General features: G+C 40.1%; 1 protein-coding gene across 1 annotated transcript in view; it reads left to right on the top strand.

Moving 5' to 3' along the window:
* YIPF6 (Yip1 domain family member 6) overlaps nt 1–19,107 on the top strand; it is a 73,624-nt gene extending 54,517 nt beyond the window's left edge. Inside the window, exons 7-8 of the mRNA XM_089904448.1 lie at nt 11,735–11,895; nt 18,901–19,107. Of these exons, the coding sequence (XP_089760574.1) occupies nt 11,735–11,895; nt 18,901–18,981 (242 nt within the window). The 3' untranslated portion in view covers nt 18,982–19,107. The remainder of the gene's footprint in view (nt 1–11,734; nt 11,896–18,900) is intronic.
* Nucleotides 19,108–19,420: the final 313 nt, after the last annotated feature.

Here is a 19,420-nt window from a genome sequence, read left to right as displayed (position 1 = left end):
AATTTTAGTTCCCTTAGTTCCTTAGCTAGGGCATTGCCAAACAGGTGTGGGCTGTCCCGGAATGCCTGAGGAAGGACAGTCCAGGTATATTATTTGGTTTCATTAGTGTCTGGGTCAGTCCATTCAAAAGCAAAAAAGAAATGAGAATCAAAGTGAACACTTATACAGAAGAAATCATCTTTAAGATCAAGGACTGTAAACCAGGCTGTGTCCTTAGGAATCCGAGTAAGGATTGTGTAAGGATTGTAAGGATTGGGAACAATTGGATTAAGGAGAATTACAGCTTTATTTATGATTTGAAGATCGTGGACCATTCAATATTCCACACTTGGTTTGAGGACAGGTAGGATTGGAGTATTACAGGGAGATTGGCATGGCACCAAAAGCGCTTATTTAATGAATTTTGAGATTAGGGGTTGGAGACCTCATCGAGCCTCTGGTTTTATGAGATATTGGCACCTGGAAGGGAAGTTATTAGTTTCCTTTAAGGTGATTTTATAAGCGTGACAAACTTTGCCTTCCCTGGGATTCCTTGACCCCAGACATGTGGATCTATAAGTTTTTCAATTTCTGGGGGAATATTTTGGGTTGGACTGTCCATGTCTTGTATAATACATAGTTCAGCCAAAAACACTCCTTGGCTTTGGTCTTCAGGGAGAGTAAGAGTTGCCCCCAAGGCTGAGAGAAAATCCCTTCCGAATAATGGGCTGGGGCATTGAGGCATGACAAGAAACTTGTGAGTCATACGAGTCTTTCCCCAGGTGCAAGTTAGAGGGGTGGTGAAATGTTTGTGTTTTGGCTTTCCTTTGACCCTGACAATAGAGCAGGTTTCAGGGGCAAGGGGCCCAGCATGAGAAGTCAGGACAAGGTAAGTGGCTCCCGTGTCCACTAGAAATTGGACCAGCTTACCTGCCATGTCAATGGTCACCTGCGGTTCCTCCTGTGTGATGATGACTGTCTTCTCAGGAGCCTTGGGAGGCCCCGGGTCCTGTCAGTCAGCCACTTCCATGACTGGCATAGGGGAATTTCCTTGCTCCCTTCAGAGCTGGGGGCATTACTTCTTCCAGTGACCCATCTTCTTGCAGAGTGGGCATGGAGTTTTGGGTGTAGGCTGGGACCTGTTTCCTTAGTATTCCTTGCTCCAGTGTTTGGGACTCCCACAGCTGAAACAGGCTCCTTTCCTTGGTGGAGGTCTGGGAGTACTTTTGGAGTGACGAGGAGGTGGGTTAGGTCTTGTCATGACAGCTGTCAAAAGCCTGGCTTGCCGTCGTTCCTTCCTTAAGTCATGCTGTTCCTTCTTTTCCTCCTCAGCCTGGCCTCTATTGTTAAAAACACTGAAGGCTGTGTCAGTGAGAAGGTTGAGAGGGGTTTGGGGCCCCTTGGCATGCTTTTGAAGCTTCCAATGAATGTCAGGGGCTGATTGGCAAATACAGTGGGTTGCAAATACAATGTGTCCCTTGAAAGTATTTGGGTCTATGTTCGTATATTTTCTGAGGGCATCTACCAATCAGGCCTGAAATAGGGCTGGATTCTCATCTAGGCCTTGGGTGATCTCTTTAACCTTATCATAATTAACAGGTTTAATCATGCATCGTTATATCCATTCAATGAGGCAAAGGATCATGTGATCCTTACTAGTGATACCAGGCTGGCCTGGTTGATAGTCCTAATTGGGATCCATTAGAGGCACTTCTGTCAGGCCCACAAGGTATCAATGTGTTTGGGCAACATGTAATCCATCAGCATATGTTTGAGCCTGTGCTCAAATATGGGGCTTTTCCTCACTGGTGCAGCAGTGAGAAATGACAATATTTACATCCTTCCAGGTAAGGTCAAAGGAAAGTCAGTACCTAGAATTCTTTGGTGAACTGGCTAGAGTCCTCCGAGAATCTGCCTAAGCAGGTGCAGCATTGTCAGACAAGGAAAAAGGGGTGTGGACTCTGGTAATTCCCTAAGGCCCACCTACTACTTCCTGAAGTGGGCAAAGAGGCTCTGGCTGCATTTCTGTTAAGGAAGGGTAAAGAGGCTTATAGGGCGGGGGAGAGGCTGAAGATGGTGGAAGAGTGTTGGGGCTTGTGTCTTCTGTCTGGGGCTCCTGTTCTTCCAGGGGTGGCACTAGAGAGGGGCTTTTGTGCAGCCCAAATGGGTCCCAGCCAGCAAGGTTCCCTAACATATGACTTGCATAGCTCCAAGTTTTCTCTTAGGACCATAGAAGCCTGTACATAAGGAAATTCTGTCCATTTCCCCTGCCTTTTGCAAAAGGTGTCTAACTATAGTTGAGGCTCCCATTTTCTGTCCAGGCCTCATTGTCCTCAAGTTTATCCTGGGGCCAGGCTTCGTTACAAAAGAAAATGAGCTTTTTTCGTTTTAAAGAATCTAAAGAAAACTTGTCCCAGTGACTCAAAATATACCCAAGGGGTGAGTCCTTGGGGATGGAGGAGGTGTTTCCCATCATTCCTTCAGGGAGAGGATGCTCCTGTAACAGAGAGGAGCACTAGCATTAAGAGGTCCCGTGGGGGCTCTCTAAGACAGGACTGGTTCCAGGCATCCCCGTCCACCTAGCCCTGTCGACTTTATCCACAATGGGGGTTAGCTGCTCCCGCATGTGGCAGTCCTGTTGGCTCCAGCGTCGTGGGGCCTGTGTCCTATCCTGGCATCCATGGTATCCAGGATGAGTGACCTTCCTGAAGGTTTCTCTATAGATTAATCCCTGTGTTCTGGGATATGTTCCCCTGGAATGGACATCCTCATGGTTCTAGGACCTATCTAAGTCCCAGCCTTTTTCTCTAAAAAGGTGGTAAGTTTCAGAAAACAGGCACTGGCCATTAAGGGAGATGGTTTGTGAAAAAGAAAAAAACCCCTCTCTTTACCCTTCCTTTTGTGGGTGGCACCCCTGGGGCCTTGGTGCCATTCTCACCCTCACCCCTTCCCACACATGCTCTGGCCAGCGGGCAGTGGGGCTGGGTGCAGGGGTGGATATAGCAGCTGAGGTGGAGGCACCATGACTGTAGTTAGGGGGATGGAGGGCCCCGTGACCCTGGAAGGACACTCCCAATTGTGTGACCTGGCAGAGGCACACACAGCAAATGGAGGTCATTGCTCGGGCATGTATCCCCAGGGCACAGCCACATGCATGACCCACCCAGCTTGAATTGCCTGCCCTGCCCTAGCAGGGCAGGATGGGGGTGGGGTCAGGGCAGACCCTGGAGGGAGCTGGTCAAACACCAGGAGGCAGATGGTGAACAATGGTCCCACCACCATGAGTCCCAACCACGTGACATAGGACCATGCCCCTCCTAACACCCGGGGGTATGTGCACAGAGCACCTACAATGTGAGGGAGCTCCCAAAGAGATTGCAGCCACCATAACCATGGCACAAACTCTAAGTAAGGCTGTATTTCATATTTTTACACAATTGGATCTGTTGGCAGTTAATTAAATGGTGGTTAAGGCAAACCCAGAGGGCAAATATCCTATGGTTCAGGTCCCTAGCTTCTTGTGAGGATGGCTGGAAACTTTCCCTGACATGCCCTGTGCATATGTAACAGTAAGAAGTGGAAGACCTAGCAGAAAGGTTGGAAAATGCCTGGAAGATTTCTTTTTCCCCATTTCCAGCAGAATAAGGCATGAGATAAGAGTGGAAAGTAAGAGTGAGGTATGGATGCAGAGTTGAGACAAGGATGGATAGGCATAGGTGGACCAATGATAAGCCTATGAGGGTAGCCGCGAGGAGGAGGTGGTGTTATGCTATTAACTGTGTGCCTGAAATCATTGCGTGAAAATTGCCTTGAGGTGTGCAGGCAGACATAGCATCTCTCTAGTCTGTTCCACAACCCACTTTTCCTCTCACAGGAGACTTCTTTTTCATAGCAAGCACCCCGATGGCTTTTAACTGCTTGTCTTGCACCCACATTCTTTCAGCAATAGGTCTGAAAATGAGAAAAACTATAAGAAAGAGGGGGAGAGAGACAGTGGGGAAGAGAGATGGAGATGGCTGGAGGTAAGGCCATGCCTCTCCCTCTTGAGAGTAACAGTGGGAAGTAAGGCAGTGCCTCTCAAGCCCAAGGGAGGTGAGAGGCTAAGTCTGAAAAGGCGGCAGAGAGTAAGAAAGCAAAAGAGAGAGAGAGTAAGGGAGCGAGTAGGAGAGAGTGGGAGAGTAATGGTGGGAAGTAAGATAATGCCTCTCAAGTGCAAGGGAGGAAAGAGGCTAAGGCTTACCAAATTCTCCTGGCTGGCTCGCCAATATATCCCTGGTGAATTTAAGGTTCTTGCCTCGTGAAAGAATTTGGAGATGAAGCAGGAAGGTTAAGAAAGTAAAGTGAGAATTTATTTAAGCAAGAATATGCTCTCAGAGGGAGAGTGGGCACACAGGTGAGGAGCTGTTGTCCTGGGTTTCTCTGGTGAGCTGGTTATGAGGGGCATACAAATGAAGGGGCAGAATATTCACTGGGGAAGGAGGGGTTTGGGGGTCATATTCCCTGATTTTCGTCCCAGCTCCATCTTCCCGAGGGTAGGAGGGATTTTTGTCCTTATTTAGCTTAGGTCAGAAGTATCATGGTGTCAGTGTATGATGGATACTTCTTATCTGTAAGGCTAATTTTATTGTAATGAGAGCAAAATGAGCAACAGGTCTCATTCAGACATAGGGGATTCCTGTCTTTCCCCACCTTTCTTTGCTTCCAGGACACTTATCACCTAAAAGGTGTGGTTTCCTGTCACACTGGATGTTCCTGCCTTTCTTTGTCTGCCCATGGATGCTCGCTGTTTACAAGATGTGTGACTTACTGCCACCTGGCCACTGCCCCCATTTCTCTGCTCATATCTAGCTACCTGTCTGCTGTAACAGTATCTCTAATCAGAGCAGCCTTTTGAGGGTGGCGGTATTATCCTTACCTCACAGTCGAGGAACCTAAGACTCAGGGAGGTTAAAAAATTGCTCAAAGTGACATAGTGGTGCACCCGGGACTGAAACTCAGGTTCTATGACTCCATAGTCTCCTATATCAGTTTCTTGTCTAACTAAAAATATGTCTACCCACTCAAATGAAACTAAGCCAGGTCAATCAGGCAGATTAAGAGGATGGTGGGAAACTGAGTTTTCAGCTTTGTGCTGGAGACTACCTATTCCCATTCTCAGTTTACAATCTACATGGAGATACAAAATTCCCTATGCCGCTGACACACATAATAGTTGAAATACATCATGGTTCTTTTTTTAAAATTTTGTTTCTTACATCTTTATTGGAGTATAATTGCTTTACAATGGTATGATAGTTTCTGCTTTATAACAAAGTGAAGCATTTATACATATACATATGTTCCCATATCTCTTCTCTCTTGCATGTCCCTCCCTCCCACGCTCCCTATCCCACCCCTCTACGTGGTCACAAAGCACCGAGCTGACCTCCCTGTGCTATGGGGCTGCTTTCCCCTAGCTATCTATTTTATGTTTGGTAGTGTATATATGTCCATGCCACTCTCTCACTTTGTCACAGCTTACCCTTCCCCCTCCCCATATCCTCAAGTCCATTCTCTAGTAGGTCTGTGCTTTATTCAAGTCTTATCCCTAGGTTCTTCATGACATTATTTTTTTTCTTAGATTCCATATATATGTGTTAGCATATGGTACTTGTCTTTCTCTTTCTGACTTACTTCACTCTGTATGACAGATTCTAGGCCCATCCAACTCATTACAAATAGCTCAATTTCATTTCTTTTTATGGCTGAGTAATATTCCATTGTATATATGTGCCACATCTTTATCCATTCATCCGATGATGGACACTTAGGTTGCTTCCATGTCCTGGCTATTGTAAATAGGGCTGCAATGAACATTTTGGTACATGACTCTTTTTGATTTATGGTTTTCTCAGGGTATATGCCCAGTAGTGGGATTCCTGGGTCATATGGTAGTTCTATTTGTAGTTTTTTAAGGAACCTCCATACTGTTCTCCATAGTAGCTGTACCAATTCACAATCCCACAAGCAGTGCAAGAGTGTTCCCTTTTCTCCAAACCCTCTCCAGCATTTATTGTTTCTAGATTTTTGATGATGGCCATTCTAACTGGTGTGAGATGATATCTCATTGTAATTTTGATTTACATTTCCCTAATGATGAATGACGTTGAGCATTCTTTCATCTGTTTGTTGGCAACCTGTATATCTTCTTTGGAGAAATGTCTATTTAGGTCTTCTGCCCATTTTTGGATTGGGTTGTTTGTTTTTTTTTTGTTATTGAGCTGCATGAGCTGCTTGTAAATTTTGGAGATTAATCCTTTGTCAGTTGCTTCATTTGCAAATATTTTCTCCCATTCTGAGGGTTGTCTTTTGGTCTTGTTTATGGTTTCCTTTGCTATGCAAAAGCTTTGAAGTTTCATTAGGTCTCATTTGTTTATTTTTGTTTTTATTTCCATTTCTCTAGGAGGTGGGTCAAAAAGGATCCTGCTGTGATTTATGTCATAGAGTGTTCTGCCTATGTTTTCCTCTAAGAGTTTGATAATTTCTGGCCTTACATTTAGGTCTCTAATCCACCTTGAGCTTATTTTCGTGTATGGTGTTAGGGAGTGACCTAGTCTCATAATTTTACATGTACCTGTCCAGTTTTCCCAGCACCACTTATTGAAGAGACTGTCCTTTCTCCACTGTACATTCCAGCGTACTTTATCAAAGATACGCTGACCATATATGCGTGGGTTTATCTCTGGGCTTTCTATCCTGTTCCATCGGTCTATCTTTCTGTTTTTGTGCCAGTACCATGCTGTCTTGATTACTGTAGCATTATAGTATAGTCTGAAGTCAGGGAGCCTGATTCCTCTAGCTCTGTTTTTCTTTCTCAAGATTGCTTTGGCTATTCGGGGTCTTTTGTGTTTCCATACAAATTGTGAAACTTTTTGATCTAGTTTTGTGAAAAATGCCAGTGATAGATTGATAAGGATTGCATTGAAACTGTAGATTGCTTTGGGTAGTAGGGTCATTTTCACAATGTTGATTCTTCCAATCCAAGAACATGGTATATCTCTCCATCTATTTGTATCATCTTTAATTTCTTTCATCAGTGTCTTATAATTTTCTGCATACAGGTCTTTTGTCTCCTTAGGTAGGTTTATTCCTAGATATTTTATTCTTTTTGTTGCAATGGTAAATGGGAATGTTTTCTTTTTTTTTTTTTTTCGGTATGAGGGCCTATCACTGCTGCAGCATCTCTCATCGTGGAGCACAGGCTCTGGACGCGCAGGCCCAGTGGCCACAGCTCACGGGCTCAGCCACCCCATGGCACGTGGGATCCTCCTGGACTGGGGCATAAACCTGCGCCCCCTGCATTGGCAGGCAGACCCTGAACCACTGTGCCACCAGGGAAGCCCGGGAGTGTTTTCTTCATTTCACTTTCAGATTTTTCATCATTAGTGTATAGTAATGCCAGAGTTTTCTGTGCATTAATTTTGTATCCTGCTACTTTACAAAATTCATTGATTAGCTCTAGTAGTTTTCTGGTAGCATCTTTAGGATTCTCTATGTATACTATCATGTCATCTGCAAACAGTGACAGCTTTACTTCTTCTTTTCTGATTTGGATTCCTTTTATTTCCTTTTCTTCTCTGATTGCTGTGGCTAAAACTTCCCTAACATGTTGAATAAGAATTGTGAGAGTGGGCAACCTTGTCTTGTTCCTGATCTTAGTGGAAATGCTTTCAGGTTTTCACCATTGAGGATGATGTTGGCTGTGGGTTTGTCATATAGGGCCTTTATTATGTTGAGGAAAGTTCCCTCTATGCCTACTTTCTGCAGGGTTTTTACCATAAATGGGTGTTGAATTTTGTCAAAAGCTTTCTCTGCATCTATTGAGATGACCATATGATTTTCCTCCTTCAGTTTGTTAATATGGTGTATCACATTGATTGATTTGCGTATATTGAAGAATTCTTGCATTCCTGGAATAAACCCCACTTGATAATGGTGCATGATCTTTTTAATCTGCTGTTAGATTCTGTTTGCTAGTATTTTGTTGAGGATTTTTGCATCTATGTTCATCAGTGATATTGGCCTGTAGTTGTCTTTCTTTGTGTCATCCTTGTCTGGTTTTGGTATCAGGGTGATGGTGGCCTCGTAGAATGAGTTTGGGAGTGTTCCTGCCCCTGCTGTAGTTTGGAAGAGTTTGAGAAGGATAGGTGTTAGCTCTTCTCTAAATATTTGATAGAATTCGCCTGTGAAGCCATCTGGTCCTTAGCTTTTGTTTGTTGGAAGATTTTTGATCACAGTTTCAATTTCAGTGCTTGTGATTGGTCTGTTCATATTTTCTATTTCTTTCTGATTTAGTCTTGGCCATTGTGTATTTCTAAGAATTTGTCTATTTCTTCCAGGTTGTCCATTTTATTGGCATAGAGTTGCTTGTAATAAGCTCTCATGATCTTTTGTATTTCTGAATGTCAGTTGATACTTTTCCTTTTTCATTTCTAATTCTATTGATTTGCATCTTCTCCCTTCTTTTCTTGATGAGTCTGGCTAAATGTTTATCAATTTTGTTTATCTTCTCAAAGAACCAGCTTTTAGTTTTATTGATCTTTGCTATTGTTTCCTTCATTTCTTTTTCATTTATTTCTGATCTGATCTTTATGTTTCCTTTCCATCTGCCAACTTTGGGGTTTTTTTGTTCTTCTTTCTCTAATTGCTTTACGTGCAAGTTTAGGTTGTTTTTTTGAGATGTTTCCTGTTTCTTGAGGTACAATTGTGTTGCTATTAACATCCCTCTTAGAAATGCTTTTGCTGCATCCCATAGGTTTTGGGTTGTCATGTCTCCATTGTCATTTGTTTCTAGGTATTCTTTATTTGCTCTTTGATTTCTTCAGTGATCACTTTGTTATTAAGTAGTGTATTGTTTAGCCTCCATATGTTTGTATTTTTTACAGATCTTTTCCTGTAATTGATATCTAGTCTCATAGCATTGTAGTTGGAAAAGATACTTGATACAATTTCAATTTTCTTAAATTTACCAAGGCTTGATTTGTGACCCAGCGTATGGTCTCTCCTGGATAATGTTCCATGAGCACTTGAGAAAAATGTGTATTCTGTCGTTTTTGGATGGAATGTCCTATAAATATCAATTAAGTCCATCTTGTTTAATGTATCATTTAAAGCTTGTGTTTCCTTATTTATTTTCATTTTGGATGATCTGTCTATTGGTGAAAGTGGAGTGTTACATTCCCCTACTATGAATGTGTTACTGTCGATTTCCCCTTTTATGGCTGTTAGTATTTGCCTTATGTATTTAGGTGCTCCCATGTTGGGTGCATAAATATTTACAATTGTTATTTCTTCTTCTTGGATCGATTGCTTGATCATTATGTAGTGTCCTTTTGTCTCTTCTAATAGTCTTTATTTTAAACTTTATTTTGTCTTATACGAGAATTACTACTCCAGCTTTCTCTTGGTTTCCATTTGCATGGAATATCTTTTTCCATCCCTGCACTTTCAGTCTGCATGTGTCTCTAGATCTGAAGTGGGTCTCTTGTAGACAGCGTTTATATGGGTGTTGTTTTTTTGTATCCATTCAGCCAGTCTGTGTATTTTGTGGGAGCATTTATTCCATTTACATTTAAGGTAATTATCGATATGTATGTTCCTATTCCCATTTTCTTAATTGTTTTGTGTTTTTTATTATCGGTCTTTTCCTTCTCTTGTGTTTATTTCCTAGAGAAGATCCTTTAGAATTTGTTGTAAAGGTGTTTGTGGTGCTGAACTCTCTCAGCTTTTGCTTTTCTGTAAAGGTTTTAATTTCTCCATCAAACCTGAATGATATACTTGCTGGGGAGAGTAATCTTGGTTGTAGGTTTTTCTCCTTCATCACTTTAAATATGTCCTGCCAGTCCCTTCTAGCTTGCAGAGTTTCTGTTGAAAGATCAGCTGTTAACCTTATGGGGATTCCCTTGTGTGTTATTTGTTGTTTTTCCCTTACTGCTTTTCATGTTTTCTTTGTATTTAATTTTTGACAGTTTGATTAATATGTGTCTTGGCGTATTTCTCCTTGGATTTATTCTGTATGGGACTCTCTGTGCTTCCTGGACTTGATTAAATATTTCGTTTCCCATATTAGGGAAGTTTTCAACTATAATCTCTTCAAATATTTTCTCAGTCCCTTTCGTTTTCTCTTCTTCTTCTGGGACCCCTATAATTTGTATGTTGATGTGCTATTGTTGTCCCAGTGGTCTGTGAGACTGTCCTCAATTCTCTTCATTCTTTTTTCTTTATTCTGCTCTACAGTAGTTATTTCCACTATTTTATCTTCCAGGTCACTTATCCGTTCTTCTGCCTCAGTTATTCTGCTATTGATCCCTTCTAGAGTACTTTTAATTTCATTTATTATGTTCATTGTTGCTTGTTTCATCTTTATTTCTTTTAGGTGCTTGTTAAATGTTTCAGGCACTTTCTCTATTCTATTTCCAAGATTTTGGATCATCTTTACTATCATTATTCTGAATTCTTGTTCAGGTAGAGTGCCTATTTCCTGTTGATTTGTTAGCTCTGGTGGGTTTTTATCTTGCACCTTCATCTGCTGTGTGTTTTTCTGTCTTCTCAGTTTGTTTATCTTACTGTGTTTGGAGTCTCCTTTTTGCAGGCTGCAGGTTCGTTTTTCCCGTTGTTTTTGGTGTCTGTCCCCAGAGGCTAAAGTTCGTTCAGTGGGTTGTTTAGGCTTCCTTTTAGGAGGGGGACTAGTGCCTGTGTTCTGGTGGATGAGGCTGTGTCTTGTCTTTCTGTTGTACAGGTCCACGTCTGGTGGTGTGTTTTGTGGTGTCTGTGGACTTATTATGATTTTAGGCAGCCTCTCTGCTAATTAGTGGTGTTGTGTTCGTGTCTTGCTAGTTCTTTGGCAGAGGGTGTCCAGCACTGTAGCTTGCTGGTCGTTGGGTGAAGCTGGGTGTTGGTGTTGAGATGGAGATCTCTGGGAGATTTTCGCCATTTGATATTACGTGGAGCTGGGAGGTCTCTTGTGGAGCAGTGTCCTGAAGTTGGCTCTCCCACCTCATAGGCACAGCACTGACTCCTGGCTGTAGCACAAAGAGCCTCTCATCCCCACGGCTCAGAATAAAAGGGAGAAAAGTTAAGAAAGAAGAAATAAAGAAAGAAAGAAAGAAAGGAAGGAAGGAAGGAAGGAAGAGAAGAAAAGAAAATAAAATTAAGTAAGGTAAAATAAAATAATTAAAATTAAAAAGTAATTATTAAGAAAAAAAGTTTTTTTAAGTAACAAAAAAACAAAAAACCGACGGATAGAACCCTAGGACAAATAGAGAAAGCAAAGCTATACAGACGAAATGTCACAGAGAAGCATACACGTACACATGCACAAAAAGAGGAAAAGGGGAAAAAATAATAAATCTTGCTGTCAAAGTCCACCTCCTCAATTTGAGATGATTCCTTGTCTATACAGGTGTTCTACAGATGCAGGGTACATCAAGTTGATTGTGGAGATTTAATCTGCTGCTCCTGAGGCTGCTGGGAGAGATTTCCCTTTCTCTTCTTTGTTTGCACAGCTCCCGGGGTTCAGCTTTGGATTTGGCCCCGCCTCTGTGTGTAGGTCGCCAGAGAGCGTCTGTTCTTCGCTTAGACAGGACTGGGTTAATGGAGCCACTGATTTGGGGGCTCTGTCTCACTCACGCCGGGGGAGGGAGGGGTACGAATGCTGAGCAAACCATAATTCAATAAGTGTCATGTACCAAAATGTTCATTGCAGCTCTATTTACAGTAGCCTGGAGATGGAAACAACCTAACTGTCCATCATTGGATGAATGGATAAAGAAGACATGGCACATGTTTACAATGGAATATTACTCAGCCATAAAAAGAAACGAAATTGAGCTGTTCGTAACGAGGTGGATAGACCTAAAGTCTGTCATACAGAGTGAGGTAAGTCAGAAAGAGAAAGACAAATACCATATGCTAACACATATATATGGAATTTAAGAAGAAAATGTTATGAAAAACCTAGGGGTAATACAGGAATAAAGACACAAACCTATTAGAGAATGGAGTTGAGGATATGAGGAGCGGGAAGTGTAAGCTGTGACAAAGCGAGAGAAAGGCATGGACATATATACACTTCCAAACATAAGGTCGATAGCTAGTGGGAAGCAGCTGCATATCACAGGGAGATCAGCTTGGCGCTTTGTGACCTCCTTGAGGGGTGGAATAAGGAGGGTGGGAGGGAGGGAGATGCTAGAGGGAAGAAATATGGGAACATATGTATATGTACAACTGACTCATTTTGTTATAAAGCAGAATCTAACACACCATTGTAAAGCAATTATACTCCAATAAAGAGGTAAAAAAACAAACAAACAGCAGAATACACATTTTTCTCAAGTGCTCACAGAACAGTCTCCAGGATATTTCATAGCTTGGGTCACAAATCTAGCCTTGGTAAATTTAAGAAAATTGAAATTGTATCAGGTATCTTTTCTGACCACAAGACTATGAGAATAGATATCAATTACAGGAAAAATAGGTAAAAAATACAAGCACATGGAAGCTAAACAATACACTACTTAATAACCAAGAGATCACTGAAGACATCAAAGAGGAAATAAAAAAATATCTAGAAACAAATGACAATGAAAACACAACAACCCAAAACCTATAAGATGCAGCAAAAGCAGTTCAAAGAGAGAAGTTTATAGCAATAGAATCCTACCTTAAGAAACAAGAAATATTTCAAATAAACAACCTAACCTTACACCTAAAGCAATTAGAGAAAAAGAACAAAAAAACCCCAAAGTTAGCAGAAGGAAAGAAATCATAAAGATCAAACCAGAAATAAATGAAAAAGAAATGAAGGAAACGATAGCAAAGATCAATAAAACTAAAAGCTGGTTCTTTGAGAAGATAAACAAAATTGATAAACCATTAGCAAGACTCATCAAGAAAAAAAGGGAGAAGACTCAAATCAACAGAACTAGAAATGAAAAAGGAGAAGTAACAACTGACACTGCAGAAATACAAAGGATCATGAGAGATTACTACAAGCAACTCTATGCCAATAAATGGACAACCTGGAAGAAATGGACAAATTCGTAGAAATGCACAACCTTCTGAGACCGAACCAGGAAGAAATAGAAAATATGAACAGACCAATCACGAGCACTGAAATTGAAACTGTGATTAAAAATCTTCCAACAAACAAAAGTCCAGGACCAGATGGCTTCATGGGCAAATTCTATCAAACATTTAGAGAAGAGCTAACACGTATCCTTCTCAAACTCTTCCAAAATTTGGCAGAGGGAGGAACACTCCCAAACTCATTCTATAAGGCCAACATCACCCTGATATCAAAACCAGGCAAATATGTCACAAAGAAAACTACAGGCCAATATCACTGATGAACATAGATGCAAAAATCCTCAACAAAATACTAGCAAACAGAATCCAACAGCACATTAAAAGGATCATACACCATGATCAAGTAGGGTTTATCTCAGGAATGCAAGGATTCTTCAATATACGCAAATCAATCAGTGGGATACACAATATTAAAAACTGAAGGAGAAAAACCTTATGATCATCTCAATCGATGCAGAGAAAGCTTTCAACAATAGTCAACACCCACTTACGATAAAAAACCCTGCAGAAAGTGGGCATAGAGGGAACTTTCCTCAACATAATAAAGGCCATATATGACAAACGCACAGCCAACATCATCCTCAATGGTGAAAAACTGAAAGTATTTCCACTAAGATCAGGAACAAGACAAGGTTGCCCACCCTCACCACTTTTTTTCAACATAGATTTTAAACTTTCAGCCAAAGCAGTCAGAGAAGTAAAAAAAATAAAAGGAATCCAAATCGGAAAAGAAGAAGTAAAGCTGTCACTGTTTGGAGATGACATCATACTATAAATAGAGAATCCTAAAGATGCTACCAGAAAACTACTAGAGCTAATCAATGAATTTCATAAAGTAGCAGGATGCAAAGTTAATGCACAGAAATCTCTAGCATTACTATACACTGAAGATGAAAATCTGAAAGTGAAATTAAGAAAACACTCTCATATACCATTGCAACAAAAAGAATAAAATATCTAGGAATAAACCTACCTAAGGAGACAAAAGACCTGTATGCAGAAAATTATAAGAGACTGATGAAAGAAATTAAAGATGATTCAAATAGATGGAGAGATATACTATGTTCTTGGATTGGAAAAATCAACATTGTGAAAATGTCTCTACTACCCAAAGCAATCTACAGATTCAATGCAAACCCTATGAAACTACCACTGGCATTTTTCACAGAACTAGAACAAAAAATTTCACAATTTGTATAGAAACAAAAAAGACCCTGAATAGCCAAAGCAATCTTGAGAAAGAAAACGGAGCTTGAGGAATCAGGCTCCCTGACTTCAGACTATACTACAAAGTTACAGTAATCAAGACAGTATGGTACTGGCACAAAAACAGAAAGATAGATCAATGGAACAGGATAGAAAGCCCAGAGATAAATCCAAGAATATATGGTAATGGAACAGGATAGAAAGCCCAGAGATAAACCGAGGCACATATTGTCACCTTATTTTTGATAAAGGAGGCAAGAATATACAGTGGAGAAATGACAGCTTCTTCAATAAGTGGTGCTGGGTAAACTGGAAAGGTACATGTAAAAGTATGAAATTAGAACACACCCTAACACCATACACAAAAATAAACTCAAAATGGATTAAAGATTTAAATGTAAGGCCAGACACTATCAAACTCTTAGAGGAAAACATAGGCAGAACACTCTGACATAAATCACAGCAAGATCCTTTTTCACCCACCTCCTAGAGAATTGGAAATAAAAACAAAAATAAACTATTGGACCTAATGAAACTTAAAAGCTTTTGCACAGCAAATGAAACCATAAACAAGACCAAAGACAACCCTCAGAATGGGAGCAAATATTTGCAAATGAAGCAACTGACAAAGGATTAATCTCCAAAATTTACAAGCAGCTCACTCAGCTCAATATCAATAAAACAAACAACCCAATGTAAAAATGGGAAGAAGACCTACATATACATTTCTCCAAAGAAGACATACAAGTTGCCAACAAACACATGAAAGAATGTTCAACATCATTAATCATTAGAGAAATGCAAATCAAAACTACAATGAGATATCATCTCACACCGGTCAGAATGGCCATCATCAAAAAATCTAGAAACAATAAATCCTGGAGAGGGTGTGGAGAAACGGGAACACTCTTGCACTGTTGGTGGGAATGTAAGTTGATACAGCCACTATGGAGAACAGTATGAAGGTTCCTTAAACAACTAAAAATAGAACTAGCATACGACCCAGCAATCCCACTACTGGGCATATACCCTGAGAAAACCATAATTCAAAAAGAGTTATGTACCACAATGTTCATTACAGCTCTATTTACAATAGCCAGGACATGGAAGCAACCTAAGTGTCCATCAACAGACGAATGGATAAAGAAGATGTGGCACACATATAGAATGGAATATTATTCAGCCATAAAAAGAAACGAAATTGTTATTTGTAGTGAGATGGATGGACCTAGAGTCTGTCATACAGAGTGAAGTAAGTCAGGAAGAGGAAAACAAATCCCGTATGCTAACACATATATATGGAGTCTAAAAAAAAAAAAAAAGTCATGAAGAACCTAGGGGCAAGATGGGAATAGAGACACAGACCTACTAGAGAATGGTCTTGAGGATATGGGGAGGGTGTAGTGTAAGCTGTGACAAAGTGAAAGAGTGGCATGGACATATATACACTACCAAACATAAAACAGGTAGATAGTGGGAAGCAGCCTCATAGCACAGGGAGATCAGTTCGGTGCTTTGTGACCACCTAGAGCGGTGTGATAGGGAGGGTGGGAGGGAGGGAGATACAAGAAAGAAGAGATATGCAAACATATGTATATATATAACTGATTCACTTTTTTATAAAGCAGAAACTAACACACCATTGTAAAGCAATTATACTCCAATAAACATGTTTAAAAAAAGACACAATAAGAATTTTAACAAGGAACTAGAATATATAAAAAAGAACTGGTCTGAACTGAAGAATACAAAAAATGAGAAATACACTTGGAAGGAATTAACAGCAGAGTAGTTGAAAGAGAGGAATGAAGAAGTGATCTGAAAGATAGAATAATGGGAATCACCCAATCAGAACAGGAAAAGAAAAACAAATTTTAAAAACTAAGGATATTTTAAGGAACTTCTAGGACAACATCAGGCATACCAGCATTCATATTATAAGGGTCTTGGAAGAAGAAGAAGAAGAAGAAGAGAGAGAAAGAGGCCAAAGAGTATTTGATGAAATTATGTCTGAAAACTTCCTGAAGCTGAAGAAGGAAACAGATTTCCAGGTACAGAAATCACAGAGTGCCAAACAAGATAAACCAAAAGAGATCCATACCAAGAAATATTATAATTAAAATGGCAAAAGTTAAAGGGAATTTTAAAGGCAGCAAGAGAAAAACAGAGTCACAAACAAAGGAATCCCCATAAAGCATTCGGGTGATTTTTCTGCAGAAACCTTGCAGGCCAAAAGGGACTGGCATGATATACTTAATAAGCAGCCATTAAGGGAAACAGTATGTGGGTTCCTCAAAAATTAGTAATAGAACTACCATATGATCTGGCAATTCTGCTCATGGGTATATATCCAAGTGAAAATGAAAACACTAATTTGAAAAGCTATCTGTACCCCAATGTTCATAACAGTATTACTTACAATAGTCAATATATGGAAACAACCTAAGTGTCCATCAAACAGATGAATGTATAAGGAAGAAATATATATACAATGGAATACTACTCAGCCATAAAAAGAATGACACTTAGCCACTTGCAGCAACATGGATGAATCTGGAGGGTATTATGCTTAGTGAAATAATTCAGACAGAGAAAGACAAATACTGTTTGGTATCAATTATATGTGAAATCTAAAAATTATAACAAATGAATAAATATAACAAAGCAGAAACCGACTCAGTTATAGAGAACCAACTAGTGGGTACCAGTGGGAAGAGGTTGGGGGGAAGGGCCAGATATGAGTAGGGGATTGAGAGGTACAAACTACTATGTATAAAATAAATAAACTACAAGAATATATTGTATAGCCAATATTTTATAATAACTTTAAATGGAGTATAATCTTTAAAAATATTGAATCTCTGTTGTATTATATATCTGAAACTAATATAATATATAAATCATCTATACTTTAATTTTTAAAAAAGGATTTAACAGTGAATACATGTTTATTGTAGAGCACTGGAATAAAGACTTCATTATGGTGGCACCTGGAAAGACTCCAATGTGTCTGCTTGCTCTTTACCTGCAAAAGGTGAAACCTCACACATATACATAGAACTTAGATTTATCTCCCATTCAAGAGAGGTGTTTGGAGGATTGTAACCTAGTTAACTCTGCTCTCTATTTTAATCACCTTAGATCTTCAGTCAGAAATATGAATGGACAACCAAGGATTACCTGATATTTAAGGAAAAAATCAACACAAAATAGAAGTTCTCAAATGAGAAAACAGAAAAAATGGGGCGGGGGGAGAGAGAGAGAGGGAATGAGGATTCAGGGAACATAACATTTATAACCTTCTAATTTCTGCACTCATAGATTCAGGAGTATACTAAATTGATAAAGTGAGAACAAGCTGACACAACAAAAGAGCAAATATGGATGAGACAGGCTTCTTGGAAATTAAAAAATAATTATATAAATATTTATTATTTAAATTATAAATTTACAACATAAAGTCAAGGAACATAGAGCAAAACTACAAAAAGCTAAAAAATAGAAGAAAAATTAGGACATGGAGAATCAATCCAGTAGGTTCAAACTTTAAAAGTTTTTTTTGAATTTTATTTTATTCATTTTTTATGCAGTAGGTTCTTATTATTTATCCATTTTATACATATTAGTGTATATATGTCAATCCCAATCTCCCAGTTCATCACACCACCCCCCCACCACTTTCCCCCCTTTGTGTCCATACGTTTGTTCTCTACATCAGTGTCTCTATTTCTGCCCTGAAAACTGGTTCATCTGTACCATTTTTCTAGGTTCCACATATATGCATTAATATACAATATTTGTTTATCTGTTTCTGACTTACTTCACTCTGTATGACAGTCTCTAGATCAATCCATGTCTCTACAAATGACCCAATTTCGTTCCGTTTTATGGCTGAGTAATATTCCATTGTATATATGTACCACATCTTCTTTATCCATTGGTCTCTCGATAGGCATTTAGGTTGCTTCCATGAACTGGCTATTGTAAATAGTACTGCAATGAATATTGGGGTGCATGTGTCTTTTTGATTTATGGTTTTCTCAAGGTATATGCCCAGTAGTAGGATTACTGAGTCATAGGGCAGTTCTATTTTTAGTTTTTTAAGGAACCTCCATATTGTTCTCCATAGTGGCTGTATCAATTTACATTCACACCAACAGTGCAAGAGGATTCCCTTTTCTCCACACCCTCTCCAGCATTTGCTTTTACAGATATTTCTGAAGATGCCCAATCTAACTGGTGTGAGGTGATACCTCATCGTAGTTTTGACTTGCATTTCTCTAATAATTAGTGATGTCGAGCAGCTTTTCATGTGCTTCTTGGCCATCTGTATGTCTTCTTTGGAGAAATGTCTACTTAGGTCTTTGGCCAATTTTCTGATTGGGTTGTTTGTTTTCTTAATATTGAGCTGCATGAGCTGTTTATATATTTTGGAGATTAATCCTTTGTCCGTTGATTCATTTGCAAATATTTTCTCCCATTCTGAGGGCTTTCATTTTGTGTTCTTTGTAGCTTCCTTTGCTTTGCAAAAGGTTTTAAGTTTCATTAGGTCACATTTATTTAGTTTTGTTTTTATTTCCATTACTCTAGGAGGTGGATCAAAAAAGATCTTGCTGTGCTTTATGTCAAAGAGTGTTCTTCCAGGACGAGGGGAAGATGGCAGAAGAGTAAGACGCAGAGATCACCTTCCTCCCCACAGATACACCAGAAATACATCTACACATGGAACAACTCCTACAGAACACCTACTGAACGCTGGCAGAAGACTTCAGACCTCCCAAAAGGCAAGAAACTCCCCACATACCTGGGTAGGGAAAAAGAAAAAAAAAACAGAGACAAAAGAATAGGGACAGGACCTGCACCAGTGGGAGGGAGCTGTGAAGGAGGAAAGGTTTCCACACACTAGGAAGCCCCTTTGCGGGCAGAGACAGTGGGTGGCGAATGGGGGGAGCTTTGGAGCCACGGAGGAGCGTGCAGACACAGGGGTGCGGAGGGCAAAGCGGGGAGATTCCCACACAGAGGATCAGTGCTGACCGGCACTCACCAGCCCGAGGGGCTTGTCTGCTCCCCCGCTGGGGCGGGCGGGGTTGTGAGTTGAGGCTCGGCTTCA

This window comes from Delphinapterus leucas, chromosome X (genome assembly GCF_059928025.1).
Source record: "Delphinapterus leucas isolate spDelLeu-1000000601 "Yukka" chromosome X, BTC_Dleu_Yukka2, whole genome shotgun sequence".
NCBI lineage: Eukaryota > Metazoa > Chordata > Mammalia > Artiodactyla > Monodontidae > Delphinapterus > Delphinapterus leucas.
The sequence above is the reverse complement of the archived record's forward strand: the minus strand, read 5'-3'. Positions and strand labels throughout refer to the sequence as shown.